The following is a 24,581-nucleotide window of genomic DNA, read 5'->3' as shown; positions in this document are numbered from 1 at the left end:
CTCGCCCTCTCGCTGCCCCTTTCCCGCCCCGCGCTGTGTGAGGATGAGGGGAAGCCGCCCCGTCGGTGCCGCGGCCTGCCCGGGCGCCCCTTCCCGCCCGCGCCACGCCGGCGGCCCGGCGGGACACCGCGCTCCGTGCTGCCCCCTTTCTGCCCGGACGGGCCGGGGCGGCGGTTTCTTCATGCCAAGCTCTTGGCCAGGCGGCCCGGGGTGGTGAGGGCGGAGGTTTCGCACAGGGGGGCGCCGCGGGGTCGGGCACGGCGCCGTGGTTAGTTGCGTGGGTGGGTTGAGAGGCGGGGTGGGCTCAGTGCCACCCCGCCCCGCTGTGCTCACCTGAGGTGACGGTGGGGTGAGCGCTCCGTGGGCCGGCTCCACTGTGGGACTTCTGCTGCGGTACGGTTGATGCAAGGACTGACAGAAATAGGCTTGAAATTCACCATTTGAAGTATATACTTAGTTTCACGGTTTCCCAAGAGGGAGGATATCGTTGTTGCGTGTGTAGGAGATGTACAAACAGATTGATGCAGTTACCCAATTAAGATTTCTGGCAGTCTTTGGCAGCATTAAAAAAAAAAAATGTCAAGCGTGGTTCACATAGCCTGGTGAATGGTTATTCGCATATTGGGTGAATGGTTATTTCAGTTCTTTGAAATGGAAAACTACACGGAGGAGCCACACGAAGCCGGGATGGCAGTGCTCTGTCCAGGCTTCGTTAGACCTAAACGGCAAATTTATATTCTTGAGTTTGCACATCAATTGTCAGTGTGACTCAAAGTAGCAATAAGTATGTAGCGCTAGCTATGCTAAATCTGAAACAAGGACAGGAGCTTCAAAAAATACCAAACAGTCAAAAATAGGCTATGTATCAAAGTGAAATTTGTTCATGAAACTGGTATCTCCAGTCTGCAGGTTTTTTTGTTGCAGATCACTCAAAGCCCATGTTTAAATCTTAAATAGGTGGAATTTGGAGCCTCTGCCATTTCAATTAGCTTCTTGGATTGTCTTAGAATCCCATGTGAGTCCACAGATGATGGATTAAAATATGCAGTGAGTCATATTAAATTGAAGCCAATTGAAATGCACAGGTTGTAAATCACTGCAGAATTTGACTCAGTAAATAGCAATCATAAATGTAATACTTTGCAATTCTAAATACTGCATCTGTCTTAGATTAGCTCCTTTCTTTCTTCTGAGGGATCAAAAACACTTCACAAAATACTAATTTACCGATCTTCACAAGAAACCTGAAAAGTGGTACTGCATTGCTATTCTAATTTTTAACTGGGTAAACTAAGTCACAGAGGGGATGGATGAGTTGCTTGTGATTGTGTGTTAAGGCTGTAGTAGAGCCAGGAACGTAATCCAAGTCTCCTGACTCCTGGATTTGAACTTTAAAAAGCAGATCATGTTTCCTTTGTGCTTTTAGTCTGTATACTGACCTTTAGGAATCATATTTACCTACAAGTTCCCAGAAGAGATCTACTTTCCCTTGACATGCTTTCCTAGAATCAATTGTACTTTTTTCTCCTGATGAGTATTTTGAGCATGTAGAATATACAGAGGGAGCAAATGAAAACAGTATTTCCTGTGGAGGTGTTGGGGGCCAGTTCTAGTCCCTGCAAACTGCATAAATAGGTAATTAAAAGTGATGGAGCCATGTGAGTCCAGGGCAGTACTTCCTTGAAGCTGGGGAAAGAGTGTTTCTGTAAATACTGATAACTCACAGTTCTCAGTACAGGGGAGAGAATGGATTGTGCTCACAGTGCTGAGGATGGAGAGAGGTCTGGGCTGGATACAGTGGGAGGATGCTGCTCTGAGATTCTCCTTTACATCAGACTATTTCAGTCCCCACACCTTCCAAGAAGCAAGGGATCTTTTCCCTCTTTTTGTGTCTCCTTAACTTTACAGAGGCAATGGATAAAGGAAAGGAAGGACGTTTGAACACCTAGAAAATGCCAGGATAGTAATAAGGAGAAAAGATCAAGAGATTATTTCACTGTCCTGGTGGAAACCCAGGAAGTCTGATCGTTCTGACTCGGAGAGGGGGAGGAGACCCTGAAGACCAGAAGTCATGAGAACTGGGCTAGCTGTGCTCTGGCTTGCTGCTGCCAAAAGGCTGTTCGAAAGCTCTAGTGATTAAAGGCAGGAGTGAAATCACACATCAGAGCCCAACTTCATGGGACTTTCTGATTCAGCGAAAGCATGGAGGATCCTGTGGCACAACCTTTCCTATGCTATCTTAGTTGGGTTGATGTGGTATCTGGATCAGGTCTTACAGAATTGAGGGCCAGTGTTCATATATATATTCGTTGTATAATTCTGGGACATTTTCCAAATTCCCAAATTAGCTGGCATGGGGAGTGACAGTAGTGTTTCAAAGTTTCCTAATGACGTAAGAGCTATTATGACAGTTCAGCCCTATAGTTTAAGGCAAGGATAAACTTGGATTGGGCTTATGTTTTAAATTGCTTAAGAGAGGCTCGTGGAAACTGTTTATTGAAAAAGCATCATCCAGAGGCAACTAAAGGAAGAAAGAGAATGGAGCCTGCAAATAAACTATCCAGAGCTCTTTAGGTCTGCAGGCACGGCTTCATGACTCCCTCCTGACTTCCTCCTCCCTTTATAGCTACCGCTGCATGGATGACTGCCTTGCAAAACTGCGAGGGGAGCTCGACCGTAGAGGCCAGCAAATCAGAGTGGAAAGAAACCTGAGCAAATTGAAATCCTTCTCCATGCGCAAAGAGAGATCACCTTATATGGGAACATCTATGGGCAAGAAGATGAATGCGTCTGGCCTAGCTGCTGAGGTCAGATCCCAAACAGATGGAAGATGTTAATGTGAAAACTAGAGCATTTAGGAAGAGAAGATAACACTTCTATCTGCTTTTCTTATGCAATCTGAGTCCTGTGGTTTTTCTCTTTTATTATGAATAATGGGTTATGTGTATTTAGGTCTGACTAGGTTATATTAAAAATCAATGTCTTTGTGGCTATTCTGGCACCTAAATGCATCCCAGGTCTGCCCCTGGTTCTTCCCAATCACAGCTTTTTCAGCTGTTATTATGTATCAGCTCTTTCATCTTATTTACTGAAGCGTCAGCAGTATCAACCATAGCATAGGGACTGCAGTCAGCAACAGCATAAGGAATGACCACTGATGTCTTGAAAACTTAAGCCTGTTTGTATCAAAAGGTGACTTGTTCCTGTGTGCTAGAGCATTTAAGATGAGACTGACAGATAAAAAGCCCTTCTTCTTCTGAATTTTTTGTCATGGCTGTAGCCATAGGTAGCATTCTAGGTAACTTAAAGCAGTGTAGGACTGGAAAAAAAGTATTATCTCTGTGTTGTGGGCTTTGTTTATTTTGTGCCTTTGTGTGGGTCTTCTGTTGCAAGAGAAAGGCTCCTGATCCTTTTAATCTGAGTCTAATGAATTCTGATCTAAGCTTCTTGTCTTACATACTCTGAGCCTGAGATTTACAGCTCCCACCCTGACAGCCCACCTAAATCTCCTGTGTTTGCATTGTTGTATGGTGGCCTCACACCAGCTCCCTTGGCCAGATGCGAATAGTTGGCTTGCAGCGCTCTGTCCAGCTCTGTCCAGTGCGTGAAACTATTGAGTAGGAAAGAGGCTGCAGCCAAAGTGTGTACCACGTACCGGCTCTGCTCAGAGGAGTAGTGACTGCATCACCCAGCTGTACTCCCTTTTATTCCTATGAACTGATGCAAAAGACACAACCGTTTTGAGATCCAACAGGATGGTGTCCCATGCAGTGTGAGGTAAAGACCTCCTCCAGGGCCATAGGTGTCCTGAAAGCTTGCTTTACCATTTCCCTGCTCCTTGCATGGCTGTTGGCACCCGTGCAAAGTGGGTGTCACATGCATCTGTCCTTTCTGGCAGTGTATTGCACCTTCTTTGCACTGGTGCAAAGTGTTGGGCAGTGGGGAGTCAGGCCCAGAAGGCCAGAGTGACATTGGTTTCTGTCTTTTCAGACTCATCTCTGCGGTTGCCCCAGCACTGCTTCAGACTGACAGAGCATCCTCACAGAGGAGTCCTGTTTGCCCAGTGCGATGTTCAGAGCAAGAAGAGGTCGTTGCAATCAGGTTGAAGTGCTGTGCACCGAGGCCCGAGGAGACCATCCCCTGGTGAGGTATTGAGCCATGCATTGATGTAGCGCTGCCCTCTCCTGGAAACCTGAGCAGCAGCAGTCACAGCACAGTGCTCAGCTTTTGGGGGGCCGGAACAGTTGAAAGGTTATTTTTTTTTAAATGCCCAGTTTATTTTTGTGTTGAGGAAAAGAGCTGTACTGGAGCCTGAACAACACGGGCAGGAGCCTCATGACCTTCCTGTACTGCTCCTCTCCCAGGAGCTGCAGGTCTGAGCAGCCTGTTCCGCCTTGATGTTCATCTAGCTCTTTGCTTCTCCTTTGAAATGTGGACAAGGGAGCCAGCAAGGTGTCCTCTGTGGTGGCTGAGGCCACCCAGCTCTTTTTGTAAGCTTTAGTTAGTGATGCACCCACAGCATGCCTTGGAAGTGGGTTGTAAATGATCACCTCATTTTAGAGATAATGAGTAAGAGGCACTGGGAGGGGAAGTGACGTGATGAAGGCTACACAATAACTCACATGGCAGAAAATGGGTGGTTTCTTTCTTTTTCCCTTTGCTCTGTATCTTCAGGCCTTCAGTGAGTAGGACTTTAAAGGAGCAGAAAGATTGAGCGCTGGTGGTAGTGTTTGGAGATGGTACTACTGAGAGGAGATGGTGCCATCAACAGAAAGTGATGAGCAATGCTCAGTGATCAGCTCTGGGGCTCCAGGGTAAAATTCAGTGCTCTTTCTGTGAACAAATCAAAGGAAATAACTCTTCATGCAATGTGTAGTTAGCTGTGGAACTCCTTGCTACAGGATTTTGCAGCTGCTGAAATTTTACCTGGGAAGACTGGGTAAATTCATGGAAGAATAATCTATTGAAGGTTACTGAATGTGTAAAAAACCTCTCTGACTCAGGATGTCCTTAAGCTGCTGAGAGATTACTGAGTCTGAGAGATTATTTGGGGGAAGTATTATATGCTTCCTTTGTCCTCATGTTCTTCTCTAGGCATCCATTTATGGCCATTCTTGGAGATGATAGCAGCCTGAGGTAATGGTCCTGTGGTCTGACTGTAGCTGTTTTGATGTGTATGTGAACACTAATCCTGCTCCTGCTGAAGTGTTTTGGAATATATGTGTTGAATTCGCACTGTAGATTCAGGCCTTTTAAACATATTGTAAATGAGTGAAGTCTGATCCTGTGCAATACAAAATGGCTTCTGTCTTTCTTCAAGTCAGAGCAGGGGGCTTGAAAGTATTTACTACCTCAGAAGAGCTGCTCAGCAAACCACAAGCTTTCAATTAATGCCTGGGATGTTTGGATTGATTCAGTAAAAGCAAATTCCCCAGCAGACACTGACAAGTTGGACTTGAGAACTTAGCAGGAAATTATCTCTTGGGTTTTTCCAGCCCAGAACTTTTTGGCTATGAAAAGCTGGGGTAGTTGGGGAACATAATGGTAGCATTAATGCATCTGACATTTTGATTTTTCTTTTTGAAAAAAGTCTGAGTTCAGAAATTTAAAGTACACTTGTGATATTCAGTCAAAGGGAATTCAAAAAATCTTCCCTCTCTGAAAACTGTCTTTGTTGCATATAAACGTGGGTGGCTGTAAAGAGCTTGTTTTTCTCTCAAAAAACTGAGCCAAACTAATTCTTAGCGGAATTCTCCTGATTTTAATGAAGATAAAACAGAAGTTAATTTGTCCCTTTTCCTCTCTTTATGGGTAAGAAAAGCATCTGACATCCTTTCTCCCGTTTCCTTATGTTAGTTTTATGTTTTTGATTAGTAACAGTCCTTGATCTACCAACTGCCCTTCTTTCAAAGGCCTGTGACTTTCTCACTTAGTACCATCCTACTCGTACAGATTTCTGACTGTGCCTTTAAGTGGTGTGGCCTGGGAAGGATGCAGGGGTGGAAGAAGACAGCACAAGGCAGCTGCAGTTTTCAAAAGCCTAGATCTCACAGGAAGTGCTAACAATGGCTGCATGTGGCTCTCTGGGGTGTCTGCGTACCTATGACTCTTCGAAAGTTATCCGCTTTCAGAGTCTTAAATATGCGTGTATGAAATGGATCTTTCATATATTTGTCGGCGCATATGTTGGGTAAGTGCATGGTGATGGAATGTTGTGTCATATGTGAGCAACTGGTTCCTATATTGGGAGTGGTCTGGTTACAATTTGGCTTTCAGCCAATAAATCCAACTTTGCTTTGAGTTCTGTGGCAGCAAATTAAGATCAATCTGTTTGTTACACCATTCTGGGAAGATGGATGTGACTGTGGGAACTGTGCAGGAACTTTGTGATGGGAGTGCGGCATAAGATGTTAGATGACAGGGTGGGGTCGCTTGGACATAGTTCACCGAGGTTCCTCTAATAAATGCCTTCAGTTTCATTTCTGATCATGCTGTTTGTGTTCGTTTGCAGTCTGCAAATCCAGAATAACTCCATTGACTAATCTCAGATTTACACCAGTATTTCTGAGATTAGAGTCTGCTCTGGGGAGTCTCCTGTTCAGGGTTAGATCTACCTAACAGATGAAACAGCAAGTCACCCCTTGCAACAGATTTTAAGAACAATAAGGTGTTTTATGAATATACAATAATTGGTTGCCTCGAAAGGGCAGATTTTCCTTTTTGCTGCCAAAGCAGGGCTGTTTTCAGTGATAAGTGTATGCTGAACAAAGTCTGCAGAAGTTCGTAGAGTTGGTTTTATTCTCAAGGGAGGGCAGCAAGCCAGGACATTGAGCAAACTGATCCCAATCTCGCTGAGAATCAAGCTTGCAGGAAATTCAAGTTGCCTTACTAAGGTACTGTGCCCACCTATTGCTGCTCAGAGCTGGATTCCTGCTGCCAGTTTCCAACAGCATGGTTAACCCAAAACATTGTTCTCCTGAAGGAAAAGGCTGAAACATGTAACAGGCAATTGAAGGAGCTCTGGTCAATTGCTTTGTATTTCTGTTCTTCAAATACTATTTTCTCTTCCCCAAATGGTCTGTTGTGAAACTGAAATGATGCTAGCTCCTGTGGCTGTATGTCAGGTTTGTTCCTCAAAGCAAACTTTTTGTATGACTTTTATGTAAGGTGGAAAGTACCTTCTGAACATACGCTAGTTTTTCAAAGTTGTCAATGGTTTTCTCAGTTCAGTGTGTGGTATTTGTTAATCTCATGCAAAAGCAAGAAATGCTAAATGATTCTTAATGGTTTCGTGTCAACTTACAGGAAGAGATGCCTTCCTGCTGAGTAACACATTCAATTTGTGAAAAAGTGAAAGCAGCCAGGCCAAGGTTTTTGAAGCATTCGTTATGAAGCACTCAGGAAAATAAAAGAGTAGATATTTTAAGATATTTTCAAAAAAAAAAAAAAAAGTAGTATATTCTTCCCAGATTTAGAGAGGACACTACCATTTGCGACAGCAAAGCTCAAAGTCTAGACAGACAGTAACACATCATGGGTGAAAGTTTTTGGGCGATATCAAGCCCCATTACAGACAATGGGTGTTTCACAAATGATTTCTGAAGGCCCAAGATGTCACCTTAAGTTGTCTGTAGCATTTAGGACAGAAAAAATAAAAATTTTCCTCTTGCATATTTCAGCTCATTCCTGACAAAGCCAAAAATTGCAGAAGTGAAACCAAGAGGACTTTGGTCCAGCCAATGCATCTCTCGCACCAAAAGTCACTCACGTTACCTTAAAATGTCCATCTGACTTTTATCTTGCAGTGCACTCTGTCTAAGAGTGATATAAAGAAAGTGACCCATTTTATTCTTATGGCTTTATTTGTCCTTTCTGTTTTTGCTGGCCAGTTATACGCTCATCATTGACAGACGCTATCAGGAGAAGGACAACGTTATCAGCTCCATTCACACTAAAGTGAAGGGAGTGGCTCAGACAGACGAAAGGATCTGGGATACAGCGGAATACACCATGCCGATGCAGGCAAGTCTTAACTTAATGTCAGTGCAATATTTAACTTCCATTGATATATCTAGTTGCTTTTCTGATGTGTCTCTATACTCCCATTCAATGTGTTTACTGTATCAGGGCAGGAGATAATTATATGGGCTGAGATGAGCAGCAACATTAAAGGAGACTTGAGGGGGGAGGCAGCAATGTTTAAAGCCAAATCTCCCCTTCCACCTCCAAAATAAGAAGAAAATGGTCCCCCTTTGTGAGATTTCTGTAGTGCTATTTGTTACACAATTTTTGCATGATCAGTTTAGTATTTTACTAATCACAAAGCTAGGAACAGATTCACTCCGGTATAGCTGTACTAAACAGAGTAATGTCATTAATGCTAGTGCATCAGATGAGTGTCTTCCTTGGTTGTAATATCAAGGGTGAAGGATTCGGTGCCTTCTTGTCCCTGGCTGCTCATTCCTATCCTGATGATGCCCCTTGCCTTCCCCAGTCTGAGCCTGGTAGAATGTGAATGTCTGTCAGTGGGAGGTAGAGCAGAACCAGCCTCCTTGTCTTTCCAGGTGACATTCTGGAATGACTGAGGTCTGAATCAAGTATGTGACTTTTCAGTCAGATTCATGTTCTTTTCTCCATATAGGGAGTAGACTCCTTTTTTGTGATAACTAACGTCATTATGACAGAGAATCAGCTTCAGAGGAGGTGCCCTGAGGTAAATGTGTTTTGTAATTTATACTTGGGATGACAGTCTCCAGTGCGAATTGCCAATAGATAACAGCAAACATTAATGTTGACATTAAAGAGTGGATGGTCCTTGGAGCAGTCCTGCACAAGGAAATACTGCTCCTCTTTCTCTCAGTAGCTAACACACAAGATCTAGTTTAATTGGGGGAATCAGGGAATCAGTTGGCAGTTGTGACTGTACCTCGCACCAAAGACCTTGTAGCCAAACCTACCTGCATCGCTTTCAGGAAGTGGTGGCATTCAGGCCAGTGATTGCTGTGCAGCTGCTCTGGCTTTGCTGCTGCTCTTGAGAAAAATCTGGAGGAATGATGGAGTTAAAGAATTGCTATCAGTTTTTCTGCTAATATGGTGCTTTTAATATTACTCTTGCTCATGCCTATATGTCCCCTTCCTTCCGTTCTGTAGGTCAAACCTGACAGTCAGCTGCAGCTCTCCTCTTCTTTCATCTGGCTAGCCTAGAAATGGAACCTGGTAGAGTAGTTCCCCAAAACAAGCTGACTTTCACTGCATAAGTATGAGGGGCTCTTAGTAAACAAAGAATTAAACAGTGCAATATTAGATTTACTGTGCTTCAGAGTATAGGGGAGAGTATGGAAAATGGGAAAGGACATAAATAATAAGGGAAAATTACTGTAAGCAAGAAAAGGGCTTTTTTTGGTTTTGCATGTAGCTGAACCTTTATCTCCTCATAAGCCCACTAATTAGTAAGGGTTACACTTGCTCTGCATTGCTATTTTTTCGAATTATTTGATATTTTTACACTGAAGCTGAGAAAGACTTTTTACATAGGAATGCAGTGGGAGATATTTATATTTCTCTTTTACATCAATTTTTTTCAGTATCCCATTGCCAAAGCTATCTGCTCTTCAGACAAGTCCTGCGAAAAAGGGAGTGTGGATCACCAGAGTAATGGTATATAAATGCCATTTTCAGATTGAAGTATTGTTTGTGGGTACCATCTGCTATTGCATTATCGACCAGTGCAGACTGTGCAAGATCCAGCTTGGAGAGGCTTTGCAGTAGAATGGCACAGACCCCTAAGAGATATGAGAACATAAGTTCAAAACCACAAAAGGAGTTCTTATCAGCTCATGTGTACCCTTACTAAAAGTAAAAAGAGAGAGGAAGCAGAGGAAGGGAAAATGTGAAGGGGGGTATATGCAGTGGTATGAATGAGGGCCAATCTCACAGTCGCTCCCATTGAATTTAGTGGCTGCTCAGCCAGTTGTCCATTTGAAGGGGCTGTAACACCACTAAGATGACTAAGTAGTCCTCAGAATAAGTCAAGGGACTTATGTCCTGTCTTGGGGACCACTGAAGTTGTCTAGAGGGCATCATACTGTTTTCTTTGGCTAGGTGAGTTTTCTATAGTGCCGGGATTTAGTGAATTTGGGCTGCTGGCTGGATTATCACTTTCCCTCGTAAAGCCTGGATGCTCACAGAAATCCTGGCTTTCCAGGAGTGAAGAAAAAATTAAGGTTTTCCCTCAACTTTATATCCTTGTTTAATTTGCTCATCTTGTTGAATTAAACTTCTGAGTGAAACTGTTTTCTTGATTTATCTCAAGACTCTGATGTGATAACTCCTTGTAAAACTGTGAGGGAAATTACTTCACCCTCAGCCCAAACAATAACATGCACTGTTGACCCAAGCAAACGACTGAATAAGGATTTATAAGGTGTGGCAGGACTGTGGTCTGGGTAACTCTTCCTGCAGCTTCCTGTTATAGAAAGCTGCAAGAATCTAAACTGACAGCTTTTCTACCTTACATTTGAGGAGGGATCCACTAACATTTTGAAAATGTCTTTAAATGGCTCAAAACTCATGTCTCTGCTCAATAAGAGCTTATTTCTCTTCTCTACAGGAATTCAAACAGGAAGATGTGTGAATTATAATGCAACTATTAAAACCTGTGAGGTCATGGCATGGTGCCCTGTGGAATCCCAGAAAGGTGCCCCTGTGTAAGTAAAAGAGGTATTTGCATTTTTTTGTGTCAAAAGAAGAATTTATTTTGACAAAGTTGTGAAATTTTGGGATAATCAGCCCTTGTCTTGACACATACAGTTCTCGTGTAAAACCACTATTTCCTTCCCAACCATACTGTTAACACTCATTATATTTAAGAACCTGTAACTTACTTGTAATGATCTGTCCTGTTGTATGATTCTGCAGTGAAGTCATAGCCTCAGATTTGTATTATCACACAGCTGCCATATAAACAGTTTTAGATGTCACAGACTCATCTTGAATTCACTAGAGGCATTTGGATCATTAACTCAGATGTCAAGGAAAATGCAGAAATAAAAAGTTTGCTAACTCAGGGTTCTCTTCTACAAGGCTCAGGGCTCTGTGATGCAGAAACTCTGTGTGGGTTCATTTATCACAGCAAGGCTGCTTCCATCTCCCAAAACAGGAGTGCTAAATTTGCTGTCTGTACATTGTACTGCAGGGTAGTGTTTTGGGAGGTCCGCTCTGGAATGAAGAACAGCCTCTCGAGCCTCATTAGATAGATGATGAAAACCTCAATATTGGCAATATGTAATAACGAATTAAAGAAAACTCTAGGAAAAAGCCTGCAGGGAACAAGGCTGCTGTAACCCAGAAGAGGACCCAGGTGGAGGGGTCCTGTAGCAGTGTTTCCTCTAACCCCATGACTATACAGTGTTCTAAGATGTAAATGTACCATTTCTTTTCTGTACCAGCCAAATCATGAAAATATTTTATAAAAGATGTAATTTCAACTGAAATTATGATGGAAATTACTCTCAAAGAGAACCAAGGACTAATAAGTTGTAGCTTCTCTCAATCCCAAGCCTGTAACAGCTTTTGAGCAACATGCGTAAGACACCAGGTCAATTATCACTTTTATTAACTCATTGCTTATAGAAGACATGGGCATGATTCTGTGTATAAATCCCTTCTTTTCCCTAATTCAGAGTTTTCTGCAGAGGCTGAGCAACTTTTCCCCTGTCAGGTCCCCTCCAGAGCCCACTATGCCTCCTGCAGCTACTCCTTCTGCTGGTTTTTTTCAGTTCTTTAAAGTAATTTCCACTCCCTTCTCCTGGGCACAGAGTTGTGATCCAAAAATAGGCTTCGTCCAACAACAGGAAGGCAGTATTTGTTCTTACAGCATCCTGGGAAAATATACGTGAGCTTTCTGAGCAAATGAAATCCTAGGTTTTGTTTTGATAACATCTCAGCGACTGCCAGTCATTTTTAAATGTCATGCTATGTAGGCTTATTGCTGTGTGTGTTATAGAGGGGATTTTGCCTTTAATTGTGTTGCACAGTTGACACATTCTGTCGTGTTTGCTAAACTTCCTCTAAATTAGTAGTTGGTCACTAGCAGGGACCAAAAATCATGGAGAACAGGTTTGATCCAAACTGGCAAATGATGTATAAAGATTCTTCGCAAGTTCCACAGGCAAGGAAAAACTTAGGAATAACTAAGTGGCAAAGCTGAGTCTTTACCAGAATGATGCATAAATCCAAGGTCAGAGCCCAGGAAGCTTTGCCATCTGGCTGAGGTACTAGGGTAACAATGTCGGTTTTTGGTTACACCTATGATTGTCGTTATTGTGAAAATTCCTGTGAAAGATAAGCTTCATGAACTATACAGGAGGCCTCCTTTTCCTTCCTGTTAGTGATGGCTGGAGCTGAACAAAGCAACAATCGCCTGTTGGCAAGAAATATCTTTATTTTTGATTGTTCACTTCTGTCAGAAGCAGGGCAGCGTTCTCAGATTAGCTAGCTGAAGGACAGGTGTTCACAGCAACTTTTTCAAAAGAGCTTTGGATGAGTTTCCAGATGCTTCCCAATAGATGAATTATAGACAGTTTCACATTATGGGTTCGTCTATTTTTAGTTCTTTAACAACTAACATACATTACTCTTATCTTGACTGTTATATACTGAAACTCATCGGAAGCTCTGATAGCCAGGTAACATCCACAAATGTTAATTTAGTTTGCAGCCAAGTCCTGTTCATTGACTTTGTTTAGGAAACACTCTGAGAAGTCCCTCATGGACACAGTGTGTCACCCAACTAACGTGTTTCTTGTCATCACAGATCTCTGATGCAGAGATATTGTTCAAAATGCAATGATACAATAGGGAAAATATTCCATGCTTAGAAGCACTGTCCTTTATATGGATGACTGTTTCAAAGACTTGGGTTTACCCTCTTGGAATGGCTGTCTTCATGGAAATTTGAAAATGGGCCAGGAATATTTAAAATGGAGCGGGAGAGCAATAATATCCTTGCCAGTAATCCAGTTCAGCATAACCCCTGGGCTAGCAAACAATGCTAGAAATCTGTTACTTTTCTATAGCCCTGGTAGGTCCTGGGGCATAGCAGAGATTGTCTCACATGGTTTAGGCTGACATTACCCAGCTGGCAACTTGTGGGAACGTTCCTTCTGTCCAGCTGCATTAGCTTCAGAGAAATCACTCTTCTGCGGAAGGGTAGGACTTGCAGCCTGCTTTCCATTGTGCCTGCATTTCACTTGTGTATTTAGTGACACAAACCACTGTCTCCTCAAGATCTGCAGGAGAGGTCCTGAAACTGGTATCTAGTAGGAAGGACTGACCACCTTTGGTGATGTGGTTGATTCCTGACTTCCAGAGACCTCCTCTAGGAATAAGAATGTGGCTCATTCTTACACAGTTACTAGCTGTTCAGCTCTGGCGTAAATAGTTATACGGGAACAAGCAGTGAAACTGCCTATTAATTGTGCATAAATCATCAGCTGTCAAATGGTGAAATTTCTTACTACTATTCTGTAGCAAGATTTATATGAGAAGTCTCCTGAAATCATATTTCAGAAGCATGTAGGGATTCCAGTTAGGATCAGCCCACACAAACAAGTGCAAAAGAGAGAGAACAATTTATAACTAAAACTGAGAAAACTGTGTATACCTTTCTTGATGCCCTGAGCCATCTAACTCCCTGCTTTTCAGTCTGTTATTCTTAGCAACATATTCCTCCTACTGACAGTTTTCCAGGTAATTGTGAAGTAGTATATTAATTGATGTATTTAAGTAAAAGTTAGTTGATTTAATTGTTTGGTATGTTTATTTTAGGCCCGCTGTTCTGAAGAGTTCTGAAGACTTCACAGTACTAATAAAGAACAACATCCACTTCCCAAAATTTAATTATACCACGTAAGTGCTGAACATTCCTCCATGTTTTCTGAAGGACGAGTGGTTGTGTTCTGAAAAAGGATTATATGAACTGGCTTTACTCAAAAAGACTATGTATTCAGGGCTTTATCTACCTGAGTGACAAATACCAAGTTTCTACGATAGAAATAGCCCTATTAATCCTTCAGGAACCAAGAAAAGTAGGGAGAGCTTGGGAACACAGCTTCCTAGCATAGCTCTATTTCTTTTCATGCACTGGAAAACAGAACTGTTCATTCAGATATACTGGTTTGTGTTGCAGTAAAATCACTAAAACACAGCACAACACGTGTGATTCAGGTTATAATGTGGAAGTGTTTATTTTAACAGGTAAAACTTTACTGGTAATAACATCCATCCAAAGAGTAAAGAATTCATCTTGATTCTCAGATCCCAGTTTGGGAGGTATAGATCTGGTAGCTACAAAAACAAAAGCTTATATATTTACAACCTGAGCACATTTAACACAGGTTAACAAGTGAAATCCCTTAGCTGTATTTGTAGCTGCTGTTCAGTAAAGAGCTTCAGCTTTTGTTTTTAAGTTTAAGCAACTGTGTTTGTTCTTCACAGACAAAATATTCCACTGAATTTCAATACTTCCTGCACATTCAACAAGATAACTTCCCCGCTCTGTCCAATTTTCCGTCTGGGAGATATCCTTCAGGCAGCAAATGAGAATTTTTCTGAGGTGGCAGTTGAGGTCTGTGATATTACATTTGCTTTATGCTCACTGTTAAAACGTTTTCTTGTTTGTCTTCTTGCATGTTTTGCTGACTGCCATTTAATGGAATTCTTCTAGGTTTAGAAACTGATTGTGTGAGATGCAAAGTAACCTCAACTTTCAAGAATTAAATGTGCTCAATATCTCACAGGATGGGACCCATATTGATTGAGCTGATATTGTTTAGTTTGTTTTTCTGTAGCACTTAAATAGGTGCTATACAAGACTCTCACTCGTGTACTCTTGCTCAGCTTTTGATTCTGCTAAAGCACATCCTAAATCCTGTTGCTGGTGGAAAGAGTCATCCAAAAGTCAGTCTGGCACAAATGACAGCTTATATTCAGGATCAAAACCCACTTATTTTTGCCATTACATTTTCCTCTGTTCTTTAGGGCATTGAGCCAAATGCCCTTAACACAGTATCCAGCCATATCTCAAGAAAGCTGATATTAATTGAAGGGTGGAATAGAAGTAGAAACAAAGTGTCCTGCCCAGAATCATGAACTGAGCTAGATTTGTTGATTTACAAGGGCATTTGAGATGAAAGATTCAGATAGGAAGCCTACAAAACTTAGGTTTACACTTGGGCTTTTGGTATGAGCCTATATTTAGTTTAAAGCAACAAAACGGCCATCACGGTATACAGCTACATCTACACTTGTACTATGAAGATGAAGAAAAATAGTAAACAGGAAAGGCTTGAATGAGTTCTACCTTCTAGCTCACCTGTGCAGTAATTAAGTCCCTTCCATAGAAGACTGCTTGGTGGGCAAATGTAGCTTAGATGTTAATGTGTATCTCAAGATGTGTCCCTGCCCTTGGCCTCCCTCAGATCTCCACTAACTTTAACAGCAGTCTGCAAAAGCAACAATCACAGTGCTAGGCCCTAAGCTTGCTTTCTCTTTCTGTTTCCAGGGGGGAATCATTGGCATTGAGATTAACTGGGACTGTAGCCTGGACAAATGGTTTTACTACTGCAGTCCGAAGTATGGTTTCCGACGCCTTGATGACAAAACAACAAGCAAATATCCTGCTTTCAACTTTAGGTAAAAAATGTATGAAGCAAGTAGCATGTTATCTGAGTTGAAGCAGAGAGGTGATAATGTGTGGGAAATGAGGACCTGGAACGACAGACATTTGATTCTCCTTCACTCTTGTAGTCATGTGCTTAACCTGCAGTTGCTGCAGTTGTATAAATGTATTATCACGGTCATTTTCTAAGTGAGCATGCTTGTATTGTAGGATATTTTATTTCTATACTGAAAGGCCTAGAAATTTCCCAGAAGTATTTTGGGAGGTAACACAGAGAATCGTTTGGGCAGATTCCACCATATGGCAATTGAGGCTTGAAATTACCTAAATTTGGGAGTTTCCCAAGTCAATTAACACAAATATATTAACAAAGTGTTTTTATTCCATCTGGGAAGCCCTACAGTTCACTAAATCAAGATTTATTCAAAAGCAAATTAGAGATTTTGGTTCTGTGTGCATATAGCAGGTTTACAAGAAGTTTTGACATAAAATCTTGATGCAACTCCAGTTTTAATATAGTTACACAGTTTATCAAATGCATATCAGCATATTTAAAACTAAAGTTCTCCCTCAGATCTAGGTCAAAACTCTTGTGTAATAACACTTTTTTTTGACTCATGCCATGATTATTATTATGTTGTGGGTTTTCACACATTTGTGATACTAGCAGGAGTGCTGTAACTGTGTAAGAGCTGCCATTGTACTCCAAAGCTGCACTGTGCAGGAGCTGTTCAAAGAAGGTGGTGTTCCCTGCTGAGAGCTGACAACCACAGACAGGAGATGGGGGAGATCACAAGGAAGAAGTGAGACAATACTGAGACACTGAGGCCAGCAACCTTGCTCCTGAATAGATTTTTGTAGGCAAAGGGGATTTATAAGAAAGCTTTTGGAGGAAGACAATGTAGTCTTGAGCTCGTTTAGTGTCAGATTGACAGCTGAGGTCAAAATGCCAAGAGTGGATTTACCCCAAATTTGTTATCTTTTGGGCATAAAAATACCAGTCTGTAGCAAGATTGTTTTGCTGCAGTTCAGTTGAAATATCTGCTGAAAGGAAATGCAACACTGGCAGTGAGCGAGTCTGGTCTGAGAACATAGGCAGGCCTGCTGGGGGAGTGTGCAGGATGCCAGCCCACATGCCGATGGCCTGACTCTATAGCTTTTAATCAAGTGGTTTTATTGGCAAAGAGAAATCATCCTCCCTTGTTCCCAAAATTAAAAAAAAAAGCAGCAGAGGTGGTCTGCGCAGCAAATTAAAAAGCAAACACTGTGAAAACTGAAGAGTCATGAATAGTTTGATCATAATACTCCTTAAAACAAGAAAAGCAGGCACAAGCTCTGCCACATTGTTGAGCTGGTGTATGCAAACTTGTATAAACAGAAGCGCTGATTTCAGTAGAACTACACACATGAGTACGGGGAGGAGAGCTAGAACTGATCCTACAATTAATATATTTCAAGAAAGCTTTTTTGTCGTAAGTGTGACATGTCATAAGAATGCAAATTAGTATCAGATCAGAGGTCCATCCAGCCCAGTGTCCTAAAGCTAACAGAGATAAGTAGCAGAAGAAGAAAATTTTGGAGAAGAGTGTAAGAAATGGGGCATGTATAGAACACTGCTTCCCCTGCAGTCCAGCTGTCCTGCAAGTCAGGAAAGCTACTTTGGGTAGGTTGCAACGTCTGCCTACCTGGAGCCCTACTGATTTCAGCTGAATTCCGAAGGGAATTTTGTGATAGACTAAAATGAGAACAGGCTTTAGCCTTCTAAATGAAAAGACTTGCCTGAGGTGCAAGGGAGCAAAGCCCCAGCAAGTGATCAAGAAAGCTCTTAACAGGTCAGTTCTGAGCACAAAGCTGTTACAGATGAGAAAGCTTCTGTGCCATCAAGAGCAAATGTGAAATAACCGCTCAGGGGCTAAAGAAAACCTCTGGTTTTGAAAATATTAGAAATGCCTTAAAATAAAACGCAATAGAGCTGCAGGCTTCAGAGGCTAAGAGCTGGCCGGTAAAATATGCCTTGGCCACAGACTGTGGAACCCTTCAGCACAAGATAAGAGGTCATTTTATATCTGTGTAAGCAAGAAGAAAGCAGAATACATTACGCTGTGTTTTTCTGAGTGACTCACTGCCTTCAGAGAATGCAAATCAGATCTCAGTGAATGGGAAGCAAATGATCACACGATCTGGGGAACACTGATTAAAAGCTCTCTAAAAGTCTGCCAAACTTAGCTTGGAGGAAGATGTACAGGAGAGAGTGGAATCAAGTAAAAGCTTCCTCTGGGCTAGTTTGTTAGCATCAAGATGGCAAAGCAGAGCAGCAGAAACTAAACACGAAGAGGAAAGGAGGAAAAATTATTTTTCCTTAGATGGCTCTATGCTCTGAATGAGCTAACTGGAGACACTGAGCTGAGCTGATGGCATTTAGGCCAGACATCTTATTAAACACAGTCTACTCTTTTGGTACTTGAACAGGCATCCAACTCTAAAACAAATTTTCATTAGCAATGACAGTGATCTGTGAGTACCCACTGCCCATGGAACCGACCTTCTCTCCCTTCTGCTAAGCAAATTTCAGTTGGAATAATTTATCTAAATGAAAGAGAACACGACTTAGGGATTACTCAAGTAAACCAGTCAAGAACAATACAGCGCTTTAAGTCCTGACAGCACATCTGAGGCAGACGACATATGGGTTATCAGAATATGAATTTTAGTAAGTCTTTCAGTTAAATATAATGATCTTGTCTGTACTGCTAGCTTTTTAGTGTCAGATTTGAAAAAGGTCTATTTGTTCCATGTTCTGTTACTCTGTTTACTGATCCATATGTTGATGTGAGCTGTGTATTTGAGACATCAGGAGGATCGTGTAGTTGGAAGCCAGTAAAGGCTTACGTGATCCTTGCTACTCTCCACTGCTCAAAGTGTGGGAAATGACTGATATCTAGCATGCTAAAGTGTCTTCAGGAGTTCAGAGTTGGTCTCTGATAATATGGTATTAAAACCCTCAGAGCAGGACACTTTTGCCATTGCCATCTCCTCACATATCCTTGCTAGGGTTTTCCTTCTGCTTTACCTGTAGCTGAACTTCTTTCTGCAGATTCACATTTGAATTTGGGTTGTCAGCAACACACTCATGAGACATTGGCTGGATTTTTAATTTGTTAACATCTATATATGTGTATTGATTTAGTTTAGGCTGCCAGGTCAAGTACTGGGCAAAATATTGTTCATCAAACTGACCTTGGCACCTTCGTTTCAGAGGGCTGGAAGGGCAGCCTTGGAGGAAGAAGGCAGAAGAAGTTATCCTGCTCTTTTGTTTTCTCCAGCCTTGTGGCATTATATTCCCCAGATAAGCTGCACAGATCTTCATTTGCTCTCTTACAGATTTGCAAAGTACTACAAGCTGCCCAATGGGGAGGAACAGCGAACCCTTTTCAAAGTCTATGGAATACGGTTTGATGTCCTTGTCTTTGGCACAGTAAATACAACTTCTTTTCCTCAGGGAGGGAGAAGAGAAGAAAACTTGCTATTTTTTTAGCCCCACTTCTACCATATTCCCCTTTTCTGGCTCCTATCCATCATTCTGGGGTGGAAGTCATGTTGTGTCGCTAGATCTACACTGAACTGAGCAGCATAGGAAAGCAAAGCTGAGGGTGGAATGGCAAGACTGGGAGTGAGGCAGAATTGTTGTTCAGACTGAGACACTAACAGGTATCTTGACCTTCATAAACCCTGTGTGTCCCCACTGTTCCCCTCTCAATTTGTTTATTCTCCCCTGCTAAGCGTCTGAGATGATAGTCTGTGAAATTTTGGAATTGATTGGATGAATCACTGTAAAGGGACTAAAAGAGAAATGCCATTAAGTTGAGTGAATGGCCCAAGATACTGTTTTCCAGTTACTCCCTTCTGCTTTGTTTCAGGCTGGAAAATTTGACATCATTGAACTTGTGACATACATTGGGTCCATGATCTCCTATTTTGGCTTGGTGAGAGATTTATTTCTTATGTTTATGGAGCCACTTCTGGGGACATGGTCTCATTAAGAAAATGGAATCACCACGTGTTTTTCTTTCATATGCAGGCTGTTTTTGTCATTGATTTATATATTAGTTGCTGCAGCTGCTGCAAATCACCTGTCAAGGAATATCACTTCAGAAAGAAGTACGAGACTGTGCTGAATCCAAGACAGGTAAGGAATGCAAATTGCTGCTCTGTGGATAAAAACACGCAGCAGACCAGACCGTTCATCAGTGCTGGATGGTTCATTACTGCTTCACTGCTTTGTTCCCCAGCATCGTGCATATGTCCTGCAGTTGTGGGTTTGGGAGATCAGGGAGTTTTGTGAGAGGGATTGCAGGATCCAGTGAAACAAAGGACTGGCAAAGGGAACTGCCACCTCCTTTTCATGCCAACATCCAGAGAACCTACAGGAAGCTCCCATGGAGCTATGCACTGCATGTGTTGCACAGGGACAGTGGGCTCCACATACAGATCCTTGGCATGGCAAAATCACACCAACTCTATCAGGTAAACTGGCAGGGAGCAGTGACCCTTCAAAACAGCAGAAGGACACAATGAAAGGGTTACCCCTAAGGAGGGCATTGTCCAATGGCTACTTCTCTTGACTGAATTTACTGCCCCCCAGAATTTTAGACATGCATTTTTAAAGAAGGCTGAAGAGAAGGGTGCCTAAAGGCCCTGCACAATCACACTCCTACAGATAGTTCTATACCATCTCTTCCTGTTCCCTCTGACTGTCCCCTCTGCTCCCTGTGTCCTTACTGTCTCAGATATTGGGAATATCTGCCCTTGTAACATGCAGCTGCATGGGATTGTTATCTGAGTACAGACTGCAGAACTCAGGCCCTGAAGTCAAATCTATGCTGTGTTTGTCCCCAGTTCTCTAAGTAACTACTCCAGTTGATGATGCTCATTTCTTTTGCTGCATAGGTGATGTACGTTTCCTACGTTGATGAGCCACACGTTACCTTGATAACGAAACACCTGAAAACAAGCTTGCAGCATACTAAAGGCGACAGCGTTGAGGTAAGGACAGGCATGTACCTTTGGGATTCCCTCTTCAGGAGGGAGAACTGAGGAATGTCATTCCCAAGTGACTAGGATTTTTTTCCTCAGATTTCCAGCTAGATTCTGAGGGGCTAAAACTAGAGTCCTGTTGCCAGCCTCCAGTTAGTAAGTCCTGTGACCAGAGGATGTGTTTTCTAGAGTCAGCTTAAAACTGCTGCTTTCCACGGTGTATATATGCTAGTGGGAGTGCGTTGGTGTTGAAACAACTTGTGAGGTGTTAATTTGATTTCGCTGGGGTGGGTGTTGGCAACACAGAAAGACTATCCTCCTCCAGATCTGCTGATCTGTCGTCATTATGCCTATTGTGATGTGTCAAATGAAAAGCCCAATGGTGAGGATCACTGTGGTAAATTCTCTCTACGGATGGGTAAAGCAGCAAATGCTGCCTTCTCTCCTCTAATTTATGTTGGGAATTGTTGTTGCAGAGCCACCCTGAGAAATTCTCTGATGCTGTCAACTGCTGCACCAATAATTCCGACAGGGACCCTGTTATGGAGGAACCTGAGGAGATGTATCCTCTCCAAAAGCGAAGGCAAAAGGCCTCCTCCCCGGACCGCCCAGCGTGGTGCTGCTGTGGGAAATGCCAGCTAACAGAGAAGTGCCATGAGCAGCTCTGCTGCCGAAGGAAAGAAGGGAAATGCATCACAACCTCCCCTTTATTTGAGCGATTGGTGCTGTCCAGAGACAACCTGAAAGACGCCCTTCTCTACAAAGAGCCCCTTCTGGACTTGAACAGTACGAATGTCAACGACAAGCTGCGTCACTGTGCGTTCAAGCAGTATATTCACTGGCGCTTTGGCTCTTTTGATCTGGAACACAGAACTGTCATCCCAAGCTGCTGCAGGTGGAAGATTAGAGATACTTATCCCAAAGCAGATGGCAAGTATACTGGTTTTAAGACTACATGAGGATGCTGTAGTACAACTTGAGCTCATACTGTGACTTATCCTGGACATTTAACCTTTGTTTTCTCTTACGGGCCTTAAAAAGAACCAAACCAAACCAAACCAAAAAAAAAAACCATGCAACTTCCCCAAATCTGCTGTACAGCTGAATTCTGTACACACTGTCATTGCAGAGGCAGTATTGCCTACGGCTTAGCTGGAGGAACCATTACTTTAACTCAAAGTGCTGCTTCTGCCTTTGCTTCCCTCTCTGAGTCATCCCACAGAGAATCTAGGCCATGGTTTGGAAATGTAGCCTCTGGGGTGAATTCTTGTAGGTATGTTTTAGTGGGAGGTTCCAGGCCTCCCGTCTCTGCCTTGGTGCATACCAGAGTCCCAGCTGAGTCAGGAGATGACCCGTACCTTGAAAATAAGATGGAGCCAAGAGTCATCTCAAAGCATGACCCCTGAAGGAAGGAAGTCCAAAAGACATATCACTTGAAAACATGGGCCTGAGCTTTTCTCTCACCCCCCTGTTGAAAGGGTTCGGGAGCCCTGGATAGGGGAAGCTCTAGAAAGAGGCCACTGTGCATAAATTTTCATAACTCGCTGTTGAGGGCCTCACTGTCCAGATTAAACAGGCTCATCTTGGATGATTTCAGTGACACAGAAAAGCATTTTCTGAAAAGCCCAGCTGTTCTCTTTGTATTACTCCTTTCAGCTTAAACTCAGGAATTATAAGGAAAAGTATTTTTATCGTCTTTCTGTAATATTTTTAGACATTTCATTCATACTCATTGAAATTGTTAACAGTAGACTTTGGCCTCATGTTTGCTCTTAGCTTCAAACAGGCCTTGCCTCCTACACCTCTTCTACTGAACTAGGCGTAATGAGAGTTGCTTTGTGCTGTGAGGGCATGAAGCCAGAGTACAGCCAAGGGGCAGCAAATTCAGGCTAGATTAAACTGTGCTTCAACACCTTTCCAGTTCTTTCCTTTCATTATACTTCGACATGTTCTATTTTTATACAAACAAGGTGAGAAGGATTGTAACATGTATATTCTGCACTTCTTTCAACTAGGCTTTATTCTTTCTGAGCTAACCCAGCAGTTTGCCATTTCAATTGCCCACATATTTTTTAAGATATATTGCTGGCAGGTTATGCCAGCTATATTTATATCTTCAGTTGTAATATGCATTAATTGCACTAACATTCTCACTGCAGCATTTCATGTATCTAGAGTGGTAAAAGATTACAGTTGACATTAATGCTTTCCTGTTCTGACACATGCACTGATTTTTGGAAGAATGACAGTGGATATTCACTTAGACTGTGATTTGAATCTCCTGTCATATTTTTTTATATATGTTCCTTACCGTCTCCTTTTTCTCATGCTCATTTTGACTGTTTTTTAATAAATAGAGCATTTAACAAATATGTAGCTGAGTCAGAGTTTCTTTAATGGTTTTGCAATGTCTTAAATGCCCGCAGCCAGTTTGTCAGTTCCCTTAATCTCTTTCTAATGCTTTACCTACAAAAACATCATCATTACCCTCATAGTAACTATAACCACCGTGCTGGGAAGCTCAGCATCAGGTGGAATTAGGTGGTGCTCTCTGCTTTTATAGTTTAGATGAATTCTGTCAGAAGACAAATCCTTGAAATCCAAGAAGACTTGCTCATCGGGAGTGGGAAGGTAACAGTCTTAGGTATGCTTCTGCTATCTTTCGCAGGCAGATGCTCTGTCCTTGCCCTGAGCCGACTGGAAGTTATGTCTCGGTGTTAGGATGGCCCCTTCCTGAGGTCATCCGTCCAGCTTCTTGTGAGACGTACTAGCTTGCACTCAGTGTAGAGCTGACTGCAGCAGGCTTCCAGGTAACAGCTGACTCCTGTCTGGGCGGTATGGAGCACAGGCAGTGCAAGATCCTGTCTGCAAAACAGCATCTGGACACAATCACCAATTATCTCTGTAGAACAAATCCCACATTGATTCCATCAGGAACAGGAGCAGCACTGGAGTCATGCTATGTTTATGATTATTGCCTGGTTCAAATTCTGCTCTCTTCCCAACCCACAGCTGAGTCCACGGTGCTTATGCTGGAGTAAGTGTCAGGAGAGACAACAAGTAGCACAACAGATGATTTGAACCTGCTGGTTGCTGTTTTGGTGGATTTTCATTACTATTTTCCCTTGCGCAATGAAAATCCCTCTCTCTCAGGTTATATGTTTTGGGCTGCTCAAAACTATTTGGCATCTTTCTGCGACCATCTGACCCCCGCATGTTTGTTCTGTCCTTTTTGCCTTTGCTGAAAACAGCTCTTCTCTTTCCTCTCTCTGACTGCTGGTCATTTTGGGCTGTTCTGGGGGAGCAGGTGGCTAAAGTCATGATCTCATCGTGCTCCCAGTGTCCAGACTTCTGAAGAAGGGGTGTCCATATAAACAATTACAAGGATGCTGGCCAGGAAAGCTCCTTTCAAAGGTTTCTTGGAAAAAAATCAGAAATCAATCTTGTCTCTTTTTTGCTTATCAATGACGTGTGAAGAACACCAGAAAAGGTTTGTTTCCCAAATCTTTTTTGTATATACTAGGAGCTTGGGAATTGTTTTTCTTTGTGCTGTTTTTGTTATTTGATAAAACTCTTTCCCTTCAGCATCTCAGAAGCATCTTGCAAAAGGTTCTGTCCTGGTGCCTGTGAATTCTCCCAACCCTACGGTGAGTCTCAAAAGACAAGCAGGAAGCTCTACAGCAGGAATAAGGCAGTGGGGGAATTACCTGTTTCCTTTATGGAAAGGAAAGGCTCCAGTTGCTGTGATTCTGGCCGAAAGCTTGGAAGCAGAATTAGTGGGTAAGGGGGAAGGTATCCCCACTTTTTTCTTCTTTATTAAATTTTTGCTAACCTCATGAGGTTCAAGAGCGGCTAAGAGAGGTGAAAA

The 24,581-nt window shown here is 42.5% G+C and overlaps 1 protein-coding gene across 1 annotated transcript; it reads left to right on the top strand.

Moving 5' to 3' along the window:
• The first annotated feature begins 6,051 nt into the window (after positions 1-6,051).
• P2RX7 (purinergic receptor P2X 7) lies at positions 6,052-23,079 on the top strand. Its single transcript, XM_026058863.1, has 13 exons — positions 6,052-6,190; positions 7,890-8,022; positions 8,642-8,713; positions 9,585-9,657; positions 10,610-10,706; positions 13,828-13,908; positions 14,497-14,626; positions 15,563-15,693; positions 19,061-19,154; positions 19,597-19,662; positions 19,758-19,865; positions 20,627-20,722; positions 21,190-23,079. Exons 1-13 carry the CDS (start codon positions 6,066-6,068, stop codon positions 21,670-21,672), a joined length of 1,689 nt encoding a protein of 562 aa, XP_025914648.1. The 5' UTR covers positions 6,052-6,065; the 3' UTR covers positions 21,673-23,079.
• Positions 23,080-24,581: the final 1,502 nt, after the last annotated feature.

This window comes from Apteryx rowi, unplaced genomic scaffold, assembly GCF_003343035.1.
Source record: "Apteryx rowi isolate R43461 unplaced genomic scaffold, aptRow1 scaffold_15, whole genome shotgun sequence".
Taxonomy (NCBI): domain Eukaryota; kingdom Metazoa; phylum Chordata; class Aves; order Apterygiformes; family Apterygidae; genus Apteryx; species Apteryx rowi.
The sequence above is the reverse complement of the archived record's forward strand: the minus strand, read 5'-3'. Positions and strand labels throughout refer to the sequence as shown.

What these genes read in the sequence shown, in the direction of transcription:
- P2RX7 (XM_026058863.1), top strand. Translation starts at nt 6,066, where the DNA reads ATGGCTGCATGTGGCTCTCTGGGGTGTCTGCGTACCTATGACTCTTCG. An exon ending in TTCAGAGGAGGTGCCCTGAG is followed by an intron (nt 8,714 to 9,584) that starts GTAAATGTGTTT and finishes AATTTTTTTCAG; the next exon opens with TATCCCATTGCCAAAGCTAT. An exon ending in CTGTGCTGAATCCAAGACAG is followed by an intron (nt 19,866 to 20,626) that starts GTAAGGAATGCA and finishes TTTGCTGCATAG; the next exon opens with GTGATGTACGTTTCCTACGT.